The sequence below is a fragment of the Zootoca vivipara genome, chromosome 9 (assembly GCF_963506605.1).
Source record: "Zootoca vivipara chromosome 9, rZooViv1.1, whole genome shotgun sequence".
Lineage (NCBI taxonomy): Eukaryota > Metazoa > Chordata > Lepidosauria > Squamata > Lacertidae > Zootoca > Zootoca vivipara.
Genome location: NC_083284.1, coordinates 63440726 through 63461379, shown reverse-complemented (window position 1 = coordinate 63461379; position 20654 = coordinate 63440726). Strand labels below are relative to the sequence as shown.

General features: G+C 43.3%; 1 protein-coding gene across 3 annotated transcripts in view; it reads right to left on the bottom strand.

Annotated features, from left to right (window-relative positions):
• Nucleotides 1-20654, bottom strand: part of ARAP2 (ArfGAP with RhoGAP domain, ankyrin repeat and PH domain 2) — a 126817-nt gene that overhangs the window by 10551 nt on the left and 95612 nt on the right. For all 3 annotated transcript variants that reach the window (XM_060278928.1, XM_060278927.1, XM_060278929.1), the window contains 5 exons: nucleotides 16961-17029; nucleotides 14057-14131; nucleotides 12717-12834; nucleotides 7655-7783; nucleotides 4479-4618 (listed from right to left, as the gene is read on the bottom strand). In XM_060278928.1, the coding sequence (XP_060134911.1) occupies nucleotides 4479-4618; nucleotides 7655-7783; nucleotides 12717-12834; nucleotides 14057-14131; nucleotides 16961-17029 (531 nt within the window). The remainder of the gene's footprint in view (nucleotides 1-4478; nucleotides 4619-7654; nucleotides 7784-12716; nucleotides 12835-14056; nucleotides 14132-16960; nucleotides 17030-20654) is intronic.

Here is a 20654-nt window from a genome sequence, read left to right as displayed (position 1 = left end):
TTTTGAAGCACTAAATTATGAAAGACTGATGCCAAAGCTAGCAATAGGATTGCAGGTATGTAGAACTCCACTCAGGCATTCTTCATGTACAAGACACTGCTGGCTCTCCACGCATTGCACTGGCCATATTCTGACAGAAAATGTCCGAATGAGGCTTCTGCCTGGTTTGTATTAGGCAAAAGTAAGAGGAAGTCACGTTTTATCTACATGTGAAAACACCCCACTAAAACTGTTCTTCATACACCTGTACACAATCCACAGAAACACTGTGAAAACATTTCCCTCTAAAGCAAATTCCTGTACAGTGGATCCTTGGTTCTCGAATGGCTTAAACCCAAACTCTGCAAACCTGGAAGTGTTCCAGTTTGCAAACTTCTTTCATTAGCTGAACGTGCTCCAATTTGAGTGCCACACTTTCATTTTGAGTGCAACACTGAGGTCTGTCTCTCTTTGCTATTTATTTTGCGTTTTTGTTTTTGTTGATCTTTTTTTCCTTTTTGTGACTGTGTGGAACCCAGTTCAGCTACTGATTGATTGTTTGTGTGACTGCAGTACATTGTATATTGCTTTCATTTTATGGATCAATAGTCTCATTAGATAGTAAAATTCATTTTAAATTGCTGTTTTAGGGATTGTTTTTAAAAGTCTGGAACGGATTAATCCATCTTGCATTACTTTCTATTGGAAAGTGTGCCCTGGTTTTGGAATGCTTTGGTTTTGGAACAGACTTCCAGAACGGATTAAGTTTGAGAACCAAGGTACCACTGTACAGTAGTACCTCTGGTTAAGAACTTAATTTGTTCCGGAGGTCCGTTCTTAACCTGAAACTGTTTTTAACCCGAAGCACCACTTTAGCTAAATGGGCCTCCTGCTGCCGCCGCACTGCCGGAGCACGATTCCTGTTCTCATCCTGAAGCAAAGTACTTAACCTGAGGTACTATTTCTGGATTAGCGGAGTTTGTAACCTGAAGCATTTGTAACCCGAGGTACCACTGTATAGTGGTACCTCGGTTTAAGTACACAATTGGTTCCGGAAGTCTGTACTTAACCTGAAGCGTACTTAACCTGAAGCGAACTTTCCTATTGAAAGTAATAGATAGTGGATTAATCCGTTCCAGACGGTCTGTGGAGTACTTAAACTGAAGTGTACTTAACCTGAAGTGAACTTTCCCATTGAAAGTAATGGAAAGTGGATTAATCCATTCCATATGGGTCCACGGAGTACTCAACCTGAAGTGTACTTAACCCGAAGTATGAGTGCAATTGGTTCTGGAAGTCCATACTTAACCTGAAGCGTACTTAACCTGAAGTGAACTTTCCCATTGAAAGTAATGGAAAGTGGATTAATCCGTTCCAGACAGGTCTGCGGAGTACTTAAACTGAAAGTACTCAAACCAAGGCGTACTTAAACCGAGGTATGACTGTACTGTGAAAATACCATTAGAAAAGGAGAAGACCTATTTCTAAGGAAGCTAAAACCCCGCCATAAATCAATACACAGCTCTCTTTTTGGAGATGGATCCACCAGGAATCCAGAAAAGCTGAACCTAGTTTCATAGGAGCCCCTCTAAATCCTCTTAACTTCCTCAAGCTCGAGATGGCACACATGTAGCATCCTATGACTTTCAGGCAAATTCAACTCACTGCTGAGCTCTCTCTTTTCCTTCGTATTTTGTGGCTAATGGGCCTTGCAATGTTTCAAAAATAATTTTTAATCCAATTCTGCCACAGTAATAAAGGCAGCCATTCATGCAAAAGAAATGTACTTATTAATCTAGGTATGCACAAGTGAATAAGTTTTTAAATGATAGCTTAGCAGTATAACATTATCAGGCAATTGATTGGTAATATTGCACATAATGAAATCAACACATCTGTGCTGACATCATCTGATTTAGAGGACTTGCACTGGCATGTTTGAAAGAAGGCATTAATTACAGGGTAAATAAAGAAGCATTAAAACAAAGAAAGGGGGAGGAGGAGTACGGCAGCAGAAGGGGAAAGGTGGGGCAAAATCGGAAATGGAATTTTTGCTGGAGCATTTTAGACTCGCTTCACTGTAATGTTGAGCACAGAATTATAAAGCAGACCAATATCAGGACAATGGTGTGAGTTAAAGGAGAGGTGGGGGGACTTGACAAGAGGGTAGTTAGACCATAGCTGCCAAGTCTCCCGCTGAAAAATGCGGGATCAGCAGCGGCGCGGCACTGGAAGTCGCTTCTACGCTGGACATGCGTAGAAGCAACTTCCGGTGCCGCTCTGCCCGATTTTCGGTGCCCAGGCATGGGCGGAGCGGCACCGGAAGTTGCTTCTACGCATGTCCAGACATGCGTAGAAGCAACGTCTGGTGCCGTGCTACCCATATCTGGGCACTGGAAATCGGGCGGCACCAGGACCCAAAATGAAGCCTTCCTGGCAGGTAGAAAATCCGGGGGATTTACGGGATTTTTTCCAATCCAGGCTGCCAGCGGGAAACGGTTTAAAATACAGGGGTTTCCCGTGAAAAACGGGAGACTTGGCAGCTATGAGTTAGACACAAGTTCTTTGCAACGTTTTATTCTGAAAATAAATGATTCAGACATTACATCAAGGGAGTATTTTATGCTTCTATTTTAAAAAATATGTTTCCGTTCCTTTATAACAAATAATATGCCTTTCTGCTTTTCCTTATGTACGCATCACCACGAGAAGTGAAATGTTAAGGGAAAAGTTATGAACGGGAGCAATTTAATGGTATGAAATGCAAAGTTTAAGGCAACTTATTAAATCAGCCCAGTGACAAACACTTGCCAAGTGCTAATTAGACTTCAGTCATGCCCAGTTACATGTGCACAAGTTTTAAAGGTGCCAATTTGTACTCACAAATGTGCCAATTTTAGATTGTAGCCCTAAATAATTAGACATCTTTTTTTAAACATAGCAGCCGTGCCAATTAAAGGAAAGTTTAAGGTTTTTAGGGGGGAAAATATCTTTGCTTAATACCATCATAATATTAACACATACTTTACTGGTCAGCTAAAAAGAAAAAAAGTTCCATTTTTCCTTAGGAAACACAGAAGCTGAGAAAGGAATTTCACTTTCTCCCTTAACATTTTATGAAATGACCATAAATCAAGATGTTCTGATGAAACATTGCTAACAGATTAATTAAAACACTTGAGAAAGCCAAGATAATACTAATAGTATAACTCTATGCATATCTACTAAGTGGGCCCTTTTGAGTTCAATGGCACTTACTCCTAAGTAGGTGTGTTTAGGATTTCAGCTGTAAATATGTTAATCGTCCTCTTGAACAATGGAATGTATACGGGGGGGGGGGACTGTGATTGGCTAGTAAAAGGAGGCCTCAGACCATGTTTAAATACTTTGGAGTCTGCCTTGTCTAGTCAACAGAGCATCCTAAATGCACTCTGCTTTGGAGATGAAGCCTAACTTCTAATTTCAGCTCCTGTTTCAACATTAACTATGGGAACCCTGGATTGGTGAACACCCCATTCCAGGTTCTGACTCATAATTTATTGAAGCCGGTGTTCAATTCACTCAATGGAACAGTTGTCTACCATTCAGGCAATATGTGGTGTTAACTGGAGCCACATTAACAGCCAAAAACAGTGTGACCATGTTCACATCTCCTTTTTTGAGGAGGAAGACACATGCCTGGTTTATGTTAGACAGCTGGAAGCTTGTCCAAACCAAGCACCCATCGCAATCAGTGCATGTCTGGTTCCACCATGGCTTCTGCTTGGCCCTGAAACGTACCAGTCTCAAGTCCATTCAATAGCATGAACAATGTATGCATGTGAAAGGTAAGGTACTTGTGCCTCTCTTTTGGATTTCAGGATTCCCTATCACAAAAACATCCCATCTTCAAAGAAGAGCAGATAACTAAAGAAAATTTGCCCTTAGAGCAAATTTGTTATTTTACAACCTTGAACTTCACCCCTCCTATATTATCCAAAGCACTCTTTCCCAATCTTGACTTTCCTCCTGCTATCATTTTTCCTCTTGTCTGGATTCACCATCATAATTTACTCAGATTAAGTCCTCTTGCCTGTCTCATGCTTTCGCTCGGACAGAGTCACTGATGGTGAGAATACAGAGAGAATGGAACAAAATAATTTTTCCTTTCTATATGATTCTTTTTTTAAAACAGACTACTCAAGCTCCACAAATCAGTGAGGTGCCTATTAAAAGTGTTGGCAACACATTCGACATTCACTCGAGTGTGTTTGAATTAAATGTTACATTAATCTTCACTCCTGTGCAAAGCAGAATAAATTCCTTTTGAAACTCTTCCTCTTTTTTTTTTTTTTTTGTTATACTGTATTGTATTGGCAAAATCCAGAATGTTTTCCAACTTTTCACGTCGGCAAGCAGAACAAAAAGCATCTAATGTCAGTTGTCAAACCCAACGTGAAAAGAAGGATTTTAAGCATAATTGCTCATGATTTTAAAGGATTCAGTGCAGGCATTTATACCTTCATATCCTTGTAAAGGAAAATATTTCCTTCCCGCAAAACAAAATAACGTTCCTGAAACTTATTTCCAGACAGTAATTTGGATGGTTCTTCTTTGTATTTCAGATAGCTGGCTTTTACGGTGCCTTCTGCCTTCTTTTCTGTCAAGATGATAAAAAGAGCACAGTATTTTATTTTATTTTTTAAATAAACACTCTGTAGAGTACCGAATTTCATAAATCCTTAACATTAATCTCCACAAACAGAATACAGGGGGGGAAATAAAGATCCTTTGACTGCCTCAATTTATTTTAAACACGGTTGCCCTTGGCAGACGGAAGGCTTATGCACAATATGATTACTTTAACGATGGTTACGTATTACACCCTGAATACCGGATTTAAAGTATTGGCCAACAAATCAGGATGTGAAACCCATTTTCATTCAACCGGAGTTAACTGCTCTGCCTGGATCAAGCGAACAAAGGTGAAGATAATTTCCTCTTCAGAACATGAAATGAGAAGCAGGTGTCTTCTTGTAACTTACATAACTTTTAAAGGAAAGTGATGTATTCATATATATATATATATATATATATATATATATATATATGGAGGCATGGATTAGTTCGACAAGTTAAGCCATGGTTTTGCTGGATGCTTGGAATCTTAACCAGGGTTTTGCAACAAAAAGTGGTCAGCAGGGTTAAACTACAGCAACTGACCGATCTCTGGACACATCACCACCACTTTGCAATAGAAGGTCTAAAGGGAGGAGGCCTTTATGATGAGGTCTACGGGAAATGGGAGGGATGTTGGAAGGTTTTGCAAGATCCAGGGGGTGGACCGTTTGGTGAGGATAATTGCACTCTTCCCACCTGCGATACCCAGCAATTGGAACTCTCGGTAGTGGGCCTTCTTGGTAATGGCGCCCACCCTGTGGAACGCCCTCCCATCAGGTGTCAAGGAAATAAACAGGCAACCCTGTTTAGGGATGTTTTTAATGTTTGATGTTTTTAATATTCTGTTGGGAGTTGCCCAGAGTGGCTGCGGAAACCCAGCCAGATGGGTGGGGTATAAATACATGATTATTACTACTACTACTACCACTACTACTACTACTACTACTATTATTTTATTCAGAAGAATGGTGAAGGTAGAACTTAACCATCAGAGTTAAAGGTAAAGGTAAAGGGACCCCTGACCATTAGGTCCAGTCATGACCGACTCTGGGGTTGCGCGCTCATCTCGCATTATTGGCCGAGGTAGCCGGCGTATAGCTTCCAGGTCATGTGGCCAGCATGACAAAGCGGCTTCTGGAGAACCAGAGCAGTACATGGAAACGCCGTTTACCTTCCCGCTGGAGCAGTACCTATTTATCTACTTGCACTTTGACGTGCTTTCGAACTGCTAGGTTGGCAGGAGCTGGGACCAAGCAACGGGAGCTCACCCCGTCACAGGGATTCGAACCGCCGATCTTCTGATCAGCAAGCCCTAGGCTCAGTGGTTTAACCACAGCGCCACCTGGGTCCCTGGCAACCATCAGAGATAGTAGTCATTAATATCCTTGCCCTCAATGAACGTGTCTAATTCTCTTTTAAAACCTTCCAACATTTCATTTTTAAAGTTTCCAAATCTCTCATTTTTATCAGCCCCTGACTGAAGGAATATAAATATGTCTGCATTAGATGGGAACCACAATGAATTGGGGGGTTGGGGGATGTGTTGGATGAGAGGGGTGAACTGACCTTCAAGGGTACGTGCCCACAGAGTTCAATCCTCCACTTCTTTGAGTTTGGGAGTAGCCTCCCTTTCTGGACTTTGCTATGCATTATAACCAGTTGCTGTATTTGGAGTCGGGGAGAGATTTCTCCCCACAACTAAATTGGCCAACGTGGAGTTTTTTGCCTGCCTCATGACAACTGTCACAACTTTGATGGGTAAGGCATTAGGTGACGCCTTAGTTGTGTTTGGAGGGAAAGCTGTAAGTCTCTGCCTGCACCTCCAAGGAAATGGGGTATTCTGTTAAAGCAGGCATCCCCAAACTGCCGCCCTCCAGATGTTTTGGCCTACAACTCCCATGATCCCTAGCTAACAGGACCAGTGGTTGGGGAAGATGGGAATTGTAGTCCAAAACATCTGGAGGGCCGAAGTTTGGGGATGCCTGTGTTAAAAGGATCTTGGAGGAGCTGCTACTGTCTAAATGACCATACGGGGGCTAGGGCCACAACTCTCCTCCAAAAGGTGAACCAAGTATGGTAGCACCTATTTGATGTGCAGTCGTACCTTAGAAGTCAAACAGAATCCATTCCGGAAGTCCATTCAACTTTCAAAATATTCAAAAACCAAATCGCGGCTTCTGATTGGCTGCAGGAAGCTCCTGCAGCCAATCGGAAGCCGCGAAACACCCGTAAGATGTTTGGCTTCCAAAAGAACATTTGCAAACCAGAACACGCACTTCCGGGTTTGCGGCGTTCAGGAGCCAAAATGTCTGAGTTCCAGGGTGTCCAGGATCCAAGGTACGACTGTCATAGGACTTCCTCACTGTTGGTTCGACCTCTGTCCAGGCTGGTTTATATAGTTTACACCCAGGGCTTCTTTTTCAGGGGGAACTCACCAGAAGTCAGTTCCGGCACCTCTCAGGTGGGTAACATTGTCATTCTAAGATAATGAGGGAGGTGTTCATTGCGAGTTCCAGCACCTTTCTTTCTAGAAAAATACACTGGTTATTTCCAGTGTCTAAGCCAAAACTCCTTATATCCGCAATCAATAAAGCAGTAGCCTAATTTGAACCAAAAGATTGTTGCCAATAGCAGCCATTCAATTGCACTGCACAGAGTGGGGTGGCAGGATCACATCATCTGGGCACGCAGTTCCCTTGGTTTATTTTATTCCAATAACATTTGGCTCCTTCCAAGACTGAGACTTATTTTCCTGCTGCCTATGATAGCAAGATAAGACGCCGCTCTCTATTTTTCAAAAGAAACCTTCTGTAAGCACACTGCAGTTAATCTATCAGTCTTGGGAAATTATAGGGCAAGGTGATGGCTGCACTCCAATGGCCCCATACGACACTTATCTCACAGAAACCTCTTTGAAACTTGAAAGCTCAGCCAAGATTAACATATGAAAGTCTTTGTTGGGAAGTGACATGGAACATGACATTCTTTCTTAAAAATGAGTTTCTCTCATACATACCGTTGTATAGCTTCATTGTGTCTGCTGTCAGAAACTTCTTTACGACAAGATATGCACTGCTGGGGTTAGGCAAAGAACTCCAATGGAGAATTTGCTCTAGAACATTCTCAGTATAATGCAAAGGTCGTTCTGGGAGGGGAGAGGGACAGAAAAAAAAGCCGTAACTAAGTAAGATTAAATTCTTACTTTCCATTTACCATAGCTTCCATTGTGGATCTTGCAATATCACAGAAGTCAAATTATGTATTCTGGCTGGCACAACTGTGTCAACACAACACTTACATCTGTCTATACATCACATCGGAGCTATTTGTACATAAAATATACAATCCTCTTCTCTTTTTAAATAGTATCTACAGCAGTGTACAAATGTAAAACAAGGAAGGCTAATAACAGTGTATTTAAAAAATGATTCAGCATGAAGTACAGTGGAACCTCGGTTTATGAACACCTCGGTTTATGAATTTTCGGTTTACGAACGCCGCGGACCCATCTGGAACGGATTAATTCACTTTCCATTACTTTCTGTCACGGTGGCCGGAGAAGGCTACTTCAGAGTAACGACTCTACACAGCTCTGCATTTTATCTTTTATTGGTGCTGAGTATTTACAGTGCTAATGGCAGTGCTATTTACAAAGACACATCTGTTCAGCTTGAATCAGAACCTCCAAGTGGCTTTTGGCGCGTCTTGCGCCAGCATAACAACTTGGGGAGACCCATCCTCTTCCCCCGACGCTTTCTGCGAAGTTCCAGGGTTGGGGGGACTGGTCTCCCCCCCCCCCTTCCTTCCTCCTTCCTGTCCCACCTGGGACGATGGCTCTTCTACCCTGCCAGAGCCTTGGACACCACTTCCTGTTTTCCCACTTGAGCTGGAGCTTTCCCTCCTTTCAGCCTCGCTCGGGGCTGGGCTGGAACTCAGGAGGGGAGGGGCTTCGCGATATCCCTTGCCCCTCACACTTTCAATGGGAAAGTTCGCTTCAGTTTATGAACGCTTCAGTTTATGAACAGACTTCCGGAACCAATTACACCCCTGCTTCGGGTTAAGTACGCTTCAGGTTGAGTACTCTGCAGACCCGTCTGGAACGGATTAATCCACTTTCCATTACTTTCCATGGGAAAGTTTGCTTCAGTTTATGAACGCTTCAGTTTATGAACAGACTTCTGGAACCAATTGTGTTCATAAACCGAGGTACCACTGTACATTCACTCCTGCCTTCATAGATTATGCAGACCAGCTGTGATAGAGAGAATCACACAACTACAATGTTGACTTAACGGAGGAAGGGGCATAGAAACTGTATCCTAAAAATCAGAAGGTGTTGACGTAAGGGTTGCAGAAAGAAAGAAAGAAAGAAAGAAAGAAAGAAAGAAAGAAAGAAAGAAAGAAAGAAAGAAAGAAAGAAAGAAAGGGGCCATAATATAGCAATAATTTCTCCTTTGCTACTTGCTCCTCCTCCTAGAAATCACCTTTATTTCTTAGATGTGATGGCACTTATGCATGCAGCTGCCCATGCAATCGAGGACCAGACCTGAAGATAGGATCCTGTTCTACATGCAGAGCTTGCCTAAGTAATTAAGAAGCCTTATTAGAATCAAGTGTTGAGCTTACACAGACTCCTCTCTTCAGGCCTTCTCTCTGACTGCATGGACAGTGGGGAAGGACAGCGGATGACTCTCTCGCTGGATCATCACCTTGTCGCGGTGAGTGGGCTTGCACATTCATTCCTATGACTCTTGTGAGCAAAGCCGCTGGGAGTCTCATACTGCCAGCAGGGTCACCCAAGGTGGTAAGGTCAAAGGGGAAGAGCTAGACAAACAATGATCCAAGAAGTCCTCAAGAGGCGGAGGATAGCAAGCGGTATGTTACAACGCCTGTGAAGGCGGATGAAGGCTGCAGCAGATAATAATCTACCGGTCGTCGTGATACTCATGTGTCAGAGGGCCTGGTATGGCTACTCTAGAGTAACGACTCCAGCATGGTCTTTTAAGGTTTTTATTAAGTGCTGATTATTTACAGTGTTCAGAGCAGTAAAAATGCATCCTTAAGGTGAGGTGTCTGAACTCCCGAATGGCGATTGGCGCGTTTTCTTCCAGCACCACAGCTTTGGCAGACCCAACCTCTTCCCCCTACGTTTGCGTCGCAATTCGGGAGTTGGGGGAATTGGCCTCCCCCCTGTGCGTCCTACTTCCTGTCCCACCTGCGGCCTGGGCTCCACAACCTTGCCTGAGCCTCGGACACCACTTCCTGACTCTCCGCTGGAGGCAGAGCTCTCCTTACTCTCTCCCGCGCTTGGGGATGGGCTGGAACTTAAGATGGGAGGGACTTCCCTGTATCCCTCGTCCCTCACATCATGCCATTGGAATAGAGCCTTACTGTGAAGACTGTGCATTGGTCAGCGTGCACTGATCTCCACACATCAAACAAATTCATGCACAGGTGTCTTCGCCTTTACCAAAGGTGTCATGGGCTTTGAAGGCGCTCGAACTCAGGACAAAAGGGAGAGGAAGGCACGTTTGGCAAACCCTCACCATTTTCAACTCCTGCCCGGAAACCTATGTCTCCACTGTGGAAGGACATGTGGATCCAGAATTGGCCTCCACAGTCACCCACGGACTCACTGTTAAAACCATGTTCATGGAAGACAATTTTACTTGGCTACGAGTGATCGCCAAAGAAGAAGACAGCGGATGAGGAGGAGGAGTAGCAGGGGGGGCATCTCCTTTTGGTCCCCCCAATAACATTGGGTCCCCTCCCAATGTTCAAAAGTAGCAGAGAAAGCCAAGCATGGAGCTCAGCATGGCACAGTGTCAGTGGCTGGCTCCTTCTCCTTCTCCTACCACACAGGAATAGGAGCAGCCCCTGGCAGGTGGCAACAGCAGTAGCAGGAGCCATGGCCATTAAAGCCATGGTGCTACCGCATTCTGCTCCACCCCGAGCTCCTCTGACATCCTGACATCTCGTGTGTGACATCACATGCTGCACGATGTCATTGCCCCCCCCCCCGTGGAGGAGTCAGTAGACACAGTCAGGGAATTGTGTGAGCTAAAACACTACAGTAGGCCTTGTGACAATGGCTTGGTTCAAATGCCATGGCTTGGCATAAATATGGGAAGAGATTGCAGCCAATCCCTGGTCATTCTGCTGCTACTCTGAGCTAAGCCATGGTTTGATTTAATGTGTTGTCTGATCCTGGGCAAATCCCAACAAATCAGACAAATCACGAACTGCAAACCATAGGACAAATCTTGGTTACAGTTTGCAGTTTACAGTCGTACCTTGGTTGTCAAACGCCTTGGTACTTATCCATTTTGGCTCCCGAACGCCGCAAACCCAGTTTGTGAATGTTCTTTGGATGCCGGATGTCCAATGTGGCTTCTGCAGCTTCCGATTGAGTGCAGGAAGCTCCTGCAGCCAATGGGAATCTGTGCCTTGGTTTTCTAACGTTCTCAGAAGTCGAAAGGACTTCCAGAACGGATTCCGTTCGACAACCAAGGTACGACTGTATTTGGAGAGAGGCAAACCACAAGTCTAGGACAACATGCTAAGCCAAGCCATGCCTTAACTCAGTACAGAGCTCCAACTGTGAAGGAGCAAAGCAGTTGTGATTTTCTTTCCATGAGCCCACACACTGTGCTAAACCATGGCCTGGCTTAGCATGAAATGTGAACCAGACTACATCCCAGTCTTGATCTGGGATGCCACCAAACATGGCATTTCTCCAACAAGTTCTTCAGTTTTTACAGGTCTTTACAACATGAAACACATCCTCCCTTGTTAGCAGGGCAGAAAACTCATTATGGATTGAATTGTTGCATGTTTAAACAGTAAAAGGTTCTGAAAAATTATAGCAATTTTTAGAAGGGGGGTACTGCCTTAGCAGGAGTATTTAAAAAAAGGATAAATAAAGGGTTTTGTTTAACCCTTGCAGCAGCTGTCTTCCAAAACCAGTTAAACTTAATGACAATTTACTCTCACACAAATATAACATCTTATCTTCAGTTCCACCTTAAAGCAGCAGCTTCAGTAGAAAAAAGCAGCAAAACAAGACACATCCACCAAGAATGTGTGTGCTCCCAGAGCAAACACCTACTGCTTTATTTATAGTTGTGTTGAAGACCATCTGTCATAATGGATTATATGGTACATAAATCATCCTATTGAAATGCATTAGTTATTTTACTGGCAACACACCTCATTTGCAAACTATCCATCATATAGAAATTACTGCAGGAAAAAAATAAAATAAATTATATACTAGAGACCCCATTTTTACAGCAATCCCTCTGTATAAGACCAGATAATTTTGCCAATTATTTCTGCTGGTATATATGTAAATAATTCAGTTTATCTTTAATATTTCAGTTCCAATATTTCAGACATCTAAGCTGTCAAACTTACATATACCATTATTCTGCTCCCAAGGTCATTATGTGTCTTCCGGTAAACAGCGAGAGAGCTATTTGTTCCAATCCAACAATAAATACCAGATGGAAATTGCTTTCTTGAAAATGTAAGGTTTTAACATACTTCTCTTCTCAGAATTTGGTTTCAGCTAGTTAAACAAATTCTAATTTTTACTGAGATTTCCCTTTTTTTCTGTTTTTAATATTTAACTCCCCACAGAGCTGAATTGCACCTGAAAGTCGTTTTGCTTGGTCCAAGGTCCTACTGAGATGCATCAAGGTGGTATCACTTCAGAATGCAGATAGAGGAATGCTGAGGTCCAAGATTACATGTATACAGTGTTGTTGGTTTTTGTTTTTGGACCTCATCATTCCTCTATCTGCATTCTGAAGTGATACCCTTAAGTACCCCCTGAAAAAAAGCACTGCATGTATGTCATAGAAGTCATAAAGAAGTCAAGATGATATGGCCAAGGCAGCCCTCAGCACTGTGTGCCCTTAAAATAGCTCTGGGTAATCAAATTAGATTTAATATTTGCATCTATTCCAAAAAAAATGTTAAAAACAAACTACCACAGCCTTTTATACAATGAAAACATCACAGAACGAATAAATACAGATATACAAAGACAACACCAAAATAGGGAAGTCACAAACCTAGCTCTCCACTTTCAATCACTTCAAATGTAGCCCACATATCATCTTTATGGGGTGTGATGTTTTTTATTCCCAGTATGTCATTTGTCAATTCTTCTGCTTCCATTATTGGTGATACCTGCATGGAAGACCACAAATAGTCCTGAAATCATTAAAATAGGCCCTAAGACCGTAAATCGTGCTGGAGGTTTATGCTCTCAGTCACAGGACAAAGACCAGCCCAACTTCTACAGCAAGCACAACTGCAAAACAATGTTGATACATTTATCAATTTTTTAGCCAATTCATCATTTACTGGGCAACAAAATATTGGAAACGACTCATTGTTTTGGAAAAACAGAGAGGGGTCCTGATAGCATTCTTACCATAGCATTCTTACTTAATTAAACGTTTCTCAAAGTCTAGAAGAAAATTTCTATCATAGGATTTCTGCTGATTTACTACTTATTTCTCCAGGCTTTTGAAAGCAATTTCCCTGCTTTATTCTACGGTCATACCTCAGTTTAACTACGCCTCAGCTTAAGTATCTTCAGTTTAAGTACTCCGCGGACCTGTCTGGAACAGATCAATCCACTTTCCATTACTTTCAATGGGAAAGTTCACTTCAGGTTAAGTACGGACTTCCGGAACCAATTACACTCATACCTCGGGTTAAGTATGCTTCAGGTTGAGTACTCCGCAGACCCGTCTGGAACAGATTAATCCACTTTCCATTACTTTCAATGGGAAAGTTCGCTTCAGGTTAAGTATGCTTCAGGTTAAGTACAGACTTCCGGAACCAGTTGTGTTTGTAAACCGAGGTACCACTGTATATGCTTACAGAACAATGGAAAGCAACAATATTTCTTTTGATATAAATAAATGGTTGAATTTTGTTTTTGTTTTTTTAAAAAATCCTGGTTGTATGCCTTGGGAAAATCACATTTGGTTCACCATATGAGAACAAACTGGTATGCTTTTGCTATGTATGCACATCCACACATAGAGCACCCTAAAGTCAGAAAGGAATACTGTATTTTTTTCTTTAAATCCTCTGTGTTGGGGTTTGAGAGCAACCCCAACAAACCCACGGGTCTTGCTTCTGAGTAGATATGGTTAGGCTTGGTCATTTTAATCGGACGTTAGCCATGGCGAAAACTGAAGCATGTCAGTCTTTAATTCAGATTAGGTACCATCCTGAACAGTTTTGTCTCTGTTCCGCATTGGGTCTCACCTGTGCCGCACACACACACACACACACACACACACACACACCACATTACCCATGAGTAAAGCAGTCCTTCGCAGAAAAAGGGTGCCACCCCCGGTTGAAAGAGTATAGAAAAATAAACAATCCAAACCCGTATTATAATGCTGCAGTCCGGCTCCTTTCTTTCCACATAAACTTCAATTAGCATGTCTCCTGCCTGGGAAACCTAGAATAATAGGTAGTTTACAAAAATGGAAATGTTAAGGAGATAATCCAGACTTACGCAGCTATAGTGTCATGCTTTCCTCTTGCATGCAAATTTGAGGGCGGCAGAGGGTACTCCCATACAACCAAACTCCACACCAGTGTTCGAAACTCCCATTGTTCTAGGTGTGTTTTGCGATGGGAATTTCGTTCACGCAAGCAGTTTCTTAGCTTTGGGTTCAGTACTGCGCCAAAGATTTCAGATTAAAACTGCAGAGTGGAAGGAAAGGAGGACCTTTTCCTGCCTCCCCACTTCCAGCTACTCTCTGAAGACTGGAGACGAGACCCTCTTAAGAATGTTAGGGGGTTGGGGCATGGGAAGGACTAGACCAGGCATCCCCAAACTGCGGCCCTCCAGATGTTTTGGCCTACAATTCCCAACTTCTCTGAGCACTGGTCCTGCTAGCTAGGGTTTGGAGATGCCTGGACTAGACCATGTGAAAAATGAACACAATATTTTAGCTGCAGTTCATTCATTTTCAGCTTTGTATTGCAAGCCCATGTGCTAACTCCCTCCCCCTCCCCCCCGCCCAGAATAAGGAGACACAACACAATGATGTATGGGATAAATTAGGTCAAAACTTTTTTGATTTCAGATGTAGGAAACCTTGGCTTAGGCACTAGACGGCATCCCTCTCATCCCCAGGGCATACAGGTGTTGTGGGGGACACAGCAAAACGTGAAATTTACACAGCATGCCCCACACTTCACCGATGCTGAGAGTTTGACCTCACGCCACCGCTCAGGGCCAGTGACTCCTGCGACCACCCTCTTATGGGCCCTGCAAACGCCATCGCATGGGGGTGCATAACAATGCTACCCTCCATTCCGAAGATAGACTATAGGATACCGTCCAAGGTGACCCATGAGGGGATGGTCAGCAGGAGCCTGCCCTTACCTGGCCCTCGCTCCTCACCCCAGCCAGCCACCGATTGGTCAGCTGGGTATGGGGGCGGAGTGACGGTCAGCCCAAAGGTGGGGGTGTCACCCAGGCTTGGGGGAGCCCTGTGCAGGGTCTCAAACCCCACACACCGCTTTATTGGTGAGCGGTAATTCTTGTTATTTAAAAAGTGTGCCTAGACACTCCATTGTTGCATCCATAACCTAGGTTTAAGGTGCTATTCAGCTCAGAGCTTTCATATCTCCACACTCAACGTTCCTTTCTTATACATGCTGAACTGAGCTCATGTGACTACATCTGTTTCCACATTTGGGGCACAGATTTGATATATGTCATAGGCCACTCTTCCCCAGATGTGGTTTACCCTTAGAATCTAAGGCTTAGATACACTTCCAGCAAATTGGCTCTACCCAATGTCTTCACCAAACCGTTCTCTACTGTAACTAATGATGTTGTGGCCATATTCAAGCCCAAACCCAATATGCTGTTGGCCTGTGTGGTTATTCATCTCCTTAGGGAACTGTGGGGTCACACAAGCCCCTCATCACCAAAAACCTGGAGGAGGAGGAAGTCTCTTCCTGACAGGAGGTAGAATTTCACCAGGGAGCAAATCAAACTACACATGCAAAAGAATGAAGGAAGACAGGATTTCCTATTCACACACTTGGACCAGTTTAGAATGCCACAGGTGCTCATTAAGTAGGGTATGCAGGAATGTTAATTTTGACCCAAAAAACTCCACACATGTAACAAATTGTGGGTGTTGCCCGACATGAGGATAGGGGATTGTTACAGTGCATGAGCTGGGGAGGGTAAATTTCCCATGAGATGGAGAAATATATCTGTGCTTCTAGGATTCTAACTGCATCTATTGGAAACAATGAGACTTTATTTAGAGGAATTTTCTGTAGATATACTGCATTTTCTGCAGCTAAAGCCCACAACATCGCTATGTTTGAAAGAGTCACATAATGGAGAAATTAGGACTTTAAGGTCACAGTGCCTTCTGAGAATTGAAACTAATGGAATCATTTGCGAGGGGGGGGGGGACATTACAAAGCGACTTTGAAGAAAGCTTCTTAATTATACTGGCAACGATTCAGAAAAAAGCCTATTTCCTGGTGAAATTTGCTTTTTAGATGATATTACGGAAAAAAGGTTGGAGGAAAGAATGAAGTTGACATTTGATTTCCACTGGGCGTATGTAAACAACTGAGCATTCGAGGAAGGGAAAAAATGTGTTGCAAATTACAGCAGCAAACAAAAACAGCTGGCAAAGTGTCTGGTGGGCAAGAAAAAAAATTGAGGAACTGTTAACGAAGTGCCAACTGGAACGGAAAACAAGGTCATCGTAAGTGACACGAGAAGTAGGAGATTTTTCTTTGAGTTGAAATAGAAGTTTGGGCTAAATGAGTTTTATTTTTCATTTGGCTTTCTATTTTTAATCACTCTGAAGGTAGATTAACTGCTCCTACCAGACAAAAAAACCGCTGTTTATTTTCGTATTGCCAGCTGCCTTTCACTTCTGTACGGATAGGTGCTGTATAAAATGTACTGTAACATCTATATACTTTTATTTTAGACTTTTGAAGGTTAACAGAGAAGGTTGGCTCATGCAACCAACAACCAGGTGCATCACCTGAATAGTTTGTGTAAAACAGCTGGATATCAGCTCCACTTCGCGGATTCTGGCTTTCTTTTAAAAAATAGATAATGCTACATACAGAAGCAGATCACTGCTCCATCTAGTTCAGTATTGTTGAAACTGACCATCAAGGTTTGAGGCAAAAGTCAGTCCCAACCCTACCTGCCTTTCCACTTACAAAATATTTGCCTTACTGCTGAGTGACAGCTCTTCCCCTGAAGAAGGAAGCAAACATCATTACTCACCTGAGTATCCTTCCATTTGGTAATAAAGCTATTTTCAATATCCATTTGCTTCACTTGATCTTCATGCACCTGTTCATTAAAAAATGGCAATATTGGTGCCTTTATTTATTATTATTATTATTATTATTATTATTATTATTATTATTATTATTATTACAATTTGTATGCCACCTTTCATCCGTAGATCTCAGGGAAGTTCACAACATAAAAATACAATTAAACACAAACACATAATAAAAATAAGAGCAGAAACAAACCAATAATCCCCTCTCCCAAAACAAATTTAAGGGTATCGGATGTGAATAAGCCAAAGGCCTGGTTGAAGAAGAACGTTTGCAGGGGTTTCCTGCAGCCAATCAGAAGCCGTGCTTTGGTTTCCGAACGTTTTGGAAGTTGAACAGTCTTCCGGAATGGATTCTGTTCAACTTCCGAGGTACCACTGTACAGCTCACACCTTCCTTTACAGTTGGCCACATTGGCTGGGTCTGATGGGAGATGGCAGCCTTTCATCAGCTAGAGAGCTACCGATTATCCCTATGGCCAGAGGAACAAGCGCAGACCAGGACAACTTGAGAAAACCAGAATTGAACTTGCTGCTGAAACGTTTCACACAGTTTAAATAGACATAATTCCAAAATGCACACCTGTGTGTATTTGATAAGTTTAACCACACCACATTAAAAAAAATATAATAATGACAATACCTTTCAGGGAGTGAAGAGCCAATCCCAGGTGAGGTAAGGGTTTGTTCCCAGCTGTGAGTGTTTTTAAACATTTTGGGCAGAATCTCTACCAGGAATTTTTCAAAAATAAGTCGCATGAAAGCAAATGGCAGCTGTGCACAAGCACAGCTAATAGTTCTCTTGTACAGCTCTCGTACATTTTCATAGGAATTGCACAAGCAAATATCCTGGCGAATTGCGCACCCTGTTCTTATGCATTTGATTTTTATTGCTGCCTGTTTTACTGTTTACTTGCGTTCCAATGTTTATATTAAAACATTAATGTGGCCCATAGGTCATCTCGCTGGTGTAATTAAAGTGCAGAGGAAAATCTGTTTATCCCCCTCCAGGCATTTCAAATTGACTGCAGGTATTTTAGCTGTTGCCTTTCTTTCTTTCTTTCTTTCTTTTTCTTTTTTGGTACGGTTTTATCGCTGCTGCTTTTATTGTTGTTTTATGGCATCTATAAGTTATATATCACTTTGAGTACCTTGCCCAGAGGCAGAAAGGGAATTAACAAATTTTCTAAATAATAGATTTTTATTCCTATTTCACAGTGAAACAATTTGAGGGCCCTGTCAGACCCAAATGCAGATGATGATAATGACTCGGAAAATAAACAGAGTAAAATTGATGTTCACGCTAAAGGATTTACAGCGCAATTTTGACCCCATGCTGAAGCACAGCTGAAGGGAATTAGGGTGGAACATACCCGCAACTCCAGCACTTCCACTTCATAGACTCTGGAAAGCTCTGCAGGTGTCGATCTATCAACACTAATGTTCCCTTGTTCCTATAGGACATACACGGACTGAGTCTCCAGCCACCATAGATATTTTAACTTCCTTTGGTGGTGTCAGTGGAAGGAACAGTATTAAAAATGAATTAGTAACTGCTGGGGGTGGGGGGGGGCGGAATTAAAAAGCCACCACCCCAACTTCTGTCCTGGCCTATGTAAATAATAATAATAATAATAATAATAATAATAATAATTGTCACAGGGTCGCTGGCGGCTACTCTAGAGTAACGACTCCGACACGTTGCCTTTTCATGCTTTTATTATGTGCAGACTATTTACAGTGCAGAAGCTGTACAATGTACATGTTCTCAGTCTGGGTCAGTACCCCGGAATGGGGATTCCCGCGTCTTTTTCCAACAAAGTAGTCTGGGAATCCCCAATCTCCGCCCCCTTTTCTTCATGCGCAGCTCCGGAACTGGAGGGATGGGTCTTCTAGCCGTGTTTTCCTGCCTCCCTCTTTCCCTCTCCCTTCCTTCCTCTCCCGGTCGGCGCAGAGGCTCTGTGACCCTGTCCGAGCCCTGCCCTCTACTTCCTGTTTCCCCGCTAGACTCATCTCCTTCCCCGCTCCCGCTTGTGCTAGGAGATGAACTGGTGGTCACGATGGGAGGGGGGCAGTCTATAGCTCCTGTCCCTCACAATAATAATAATAATTGTGCCTTGCCCATCTGACTGGCCTGTCCCAGCCACTCTGGGCGGCTTCCAACATACCGTATTGACCTGAATATAAGCCTCACTTTTCCCCCAAATTCCGACAGTGAAAAGTTAAAGTGCAGCTTATATTCGCAACCTTATGGTATGCAGCCAGGAGCAGTGAGGAATGGAGTGGCTTGTATTCAGGTATTTTTTATATATATTTTCTCCCCCACCCCACCCACTCCAATTTTAAAGGTGCGGCTTATATTTGGGTTCAGCTTATATTAGGGCCAATACGGTATATAAAAACATGATACAGTATTACACATTGAAAAGCTTCCCTATATAGGGCTGCCTTCAGATGTCTTCTAAAGGTTATTTAGTTACTTATCTCCTGGACATCGGATGGGATGGCATTTCACAGGGTGGGTGCCACTACCAAGAAAGCTCTGTCTGGTTCTCTGTAGCTTCACTTCTTGCAGTGATGGCACCACAAGAAGGCCCTAGGAGGAGGACCTCAGTGTCCAGGCTGAATGCTGGGAGTGGAGATGCTCCTTCAGGTATACTGGGCTGAGGCCGTTTAGGGCTTTAAAGGTCAGCACCAACACTTTGAATTGTGCTCGGAAACGTACTGGGAGCCAATAAAACTCTTTCAGGACCAGTGTTATATGGTCCTGGCAGCCGCTCCCAGTCACCAGTCTAGCTGCCGCATTCTGGATTAGCTGTAGTTTCTGTGTTCTCTTCAAAGGTAGCCCCACATAGAGCACATTGCAAAAGTCCAAGTGGGAGATAACCCACTCTGGTGAGACAGTACGCAGATAGGGAGGGTCTCAGCCGCCATACCAGATCATAGCTGCCAAGTCCCCCATTTTTTGTGGGAAACCCCCTGATTTTAATCCGTTTCCCGCTGTTCTCCCAAATGGAAGAAAAATCCCAGAAATCCCCCAGATTTCCTACCTGCCAGAGGCTCCATTTTGGGTGCTGGCGCCGCCCGATTTCCAGTGCCCAGACATGGGTAGCGCAGCACCGGAAGTCACTTCTACCCATGTCCGGACATGCATAGAAGCGACTTCCGGTGCCACTCCGCCCATGCCGGGGCACCGAAAATCAGGCAGAGAGGCACCGGAAGTTGCTTCTACGTATGTCTGGACATGCGTAGAAGTGACTTACGGTGCCGCGCTACCCATGTCTCAGCACCAGAAATCGGGCGGCGCCAGCACCGGAAGTTGCTTCTACGCATGTCAAGACATGCGTAGAAGCAACTTCCGGTGCCACACCACTGCTGATCCTGGATTTTTCAGCGGGAGACTTGGCAGCTATGTACCAGATGGAGCTCGTAGAAAGCCACCTCGGACATAAAACGGGCAGGGCTCCCTGTGTGCAGAATTGGTTCCACTGCATACTTTTCAATGGACCTCTTAGCATATTGGTGTGTGTTTTTTAATTACCATCATCATGCTTTTTAAAGATACACGACAAGAATATTCCTTAAAAGAGAATGATTTTTTAAAAAACAACAACAACAACAACAACAACAACA